The 1019-nt window shown below is 58.8% G+C and overlaps 1 protein-coding gene across 1 annotated transcript in view; it reads right to left on the reverse strand.

Moving 5' to 3' along the window:
• INTS3 (integrator complex subunit 3) overlaps positions 1 to 1019 on the reverse strand; it is a gene marked incomplete at its 5' end in the record, with an annotated part of 18860 nt that overhangs the window by 2155 nt on the left and 15686 nt on the right. The window contains one exon of the mRNA XM_033519791.1: positions 712 to 1019. Within this exon, the coding sequence (XP_033375682.1) occupies positions 712 to 1019 (308 nt within the window). The remainder of the gene's footprint in view (positions 1 to 711) is intronic.

A 1019-nucleotide genomic window follows, 5' to 3' on the forward strand; every position in this document is an offset into this window, starting at 1 on the left:
CCATTTGTGGGCATTCACGGGATTGGTGTTGGCATTCCCAGCCTGCTGTGAGTGGGAATTCCCAGGAATGAACAGTGCTGGCATTCCCAGCCCCATTTGTGTGGGAATTCCCAGGAATGAACAGTGCTGGCATTCCCAGCCCCATTTGGGAGGGAATTCCCAGGAATGAACAGTTTGGGCATTCCCAGCCCCCTGTGTGTTGGCATTCCCAGGATCGGCGTCAGCATTCCCAGCCCCCTGTGAGTGGGAATTCCCAGGAATGAACGGTGTTGGCATTCCCAGCCCCCTTTGGGAGTGAATTCCCAGGAATCAGGGCAGGATTCTGAGCCCCATTTGGGAGGGAATTCCCAGGAATGAACAGTGTCAGCATTCCCAGCCCCCTGTGTGTCGGCATTCCCAGGAATCAGGGCAGCATTCCCAGCCCCTGTGACTGGGAATTCCCAGGAATGAATGGTGTCAGTGTTCCCAGCCCCATTTGGGAGTGAATCCCCAGGAATGATCGGTGTCAGCGTTCCCAGCCCGCTGTGTGTCAGCATTCCCAGGATGGGTGTCAGCGTTCCCAGGATCAGTGTCAGCAGTCCCAGCCCCCTTTGGGAGTGAATTCCCAGGAATGAACGGTGTTGGCATTCCCAGCCCCCTGTGACTGGGAATTCCCAGGAATGAATGGTGTCAGTGTTCCCAGCCCCCTTTGGGAGTGAATTCCCAGGAATGAACGGTGTTGGCATTCCCAGCCCCCTGTGACTGGGAATTCCCAGGATGGGTGTCAGCGTTCCCAGGATCAGTGTCAGCAGTCCCAGCTGACTGGGAATTCCCAGGATGGGTGTCGGCGTTCCCGACCTCTGGCGCTTGCGGGGCAGGGAGTTGTTCTTGATCAGCAGGGCCTTGATGTGCTCGCCCAGGAGGTCGTCGTGCCGCAGCCCCCAGTGCCGCAGGATGCTGGTGGTGAACTGGTCCTCGGGGTGACACGGCCGGCTCAGCACCATCTTCACCATCTCCTCGCTGGGCCTGGCCACGGCGGG

This window comes from Parus major, chromosome 25LG2, assembly GCF_001522545.3.
Source record: "Parus major isolate Abel chromosome 25LG2, Parus_major1.1, whole genome shotgun sequence".
Lineage (NCBI taxonomy): Eukaryota > Metazoa > Chordata > Aves > Passeriformes > Paridae > Parus > Parus major.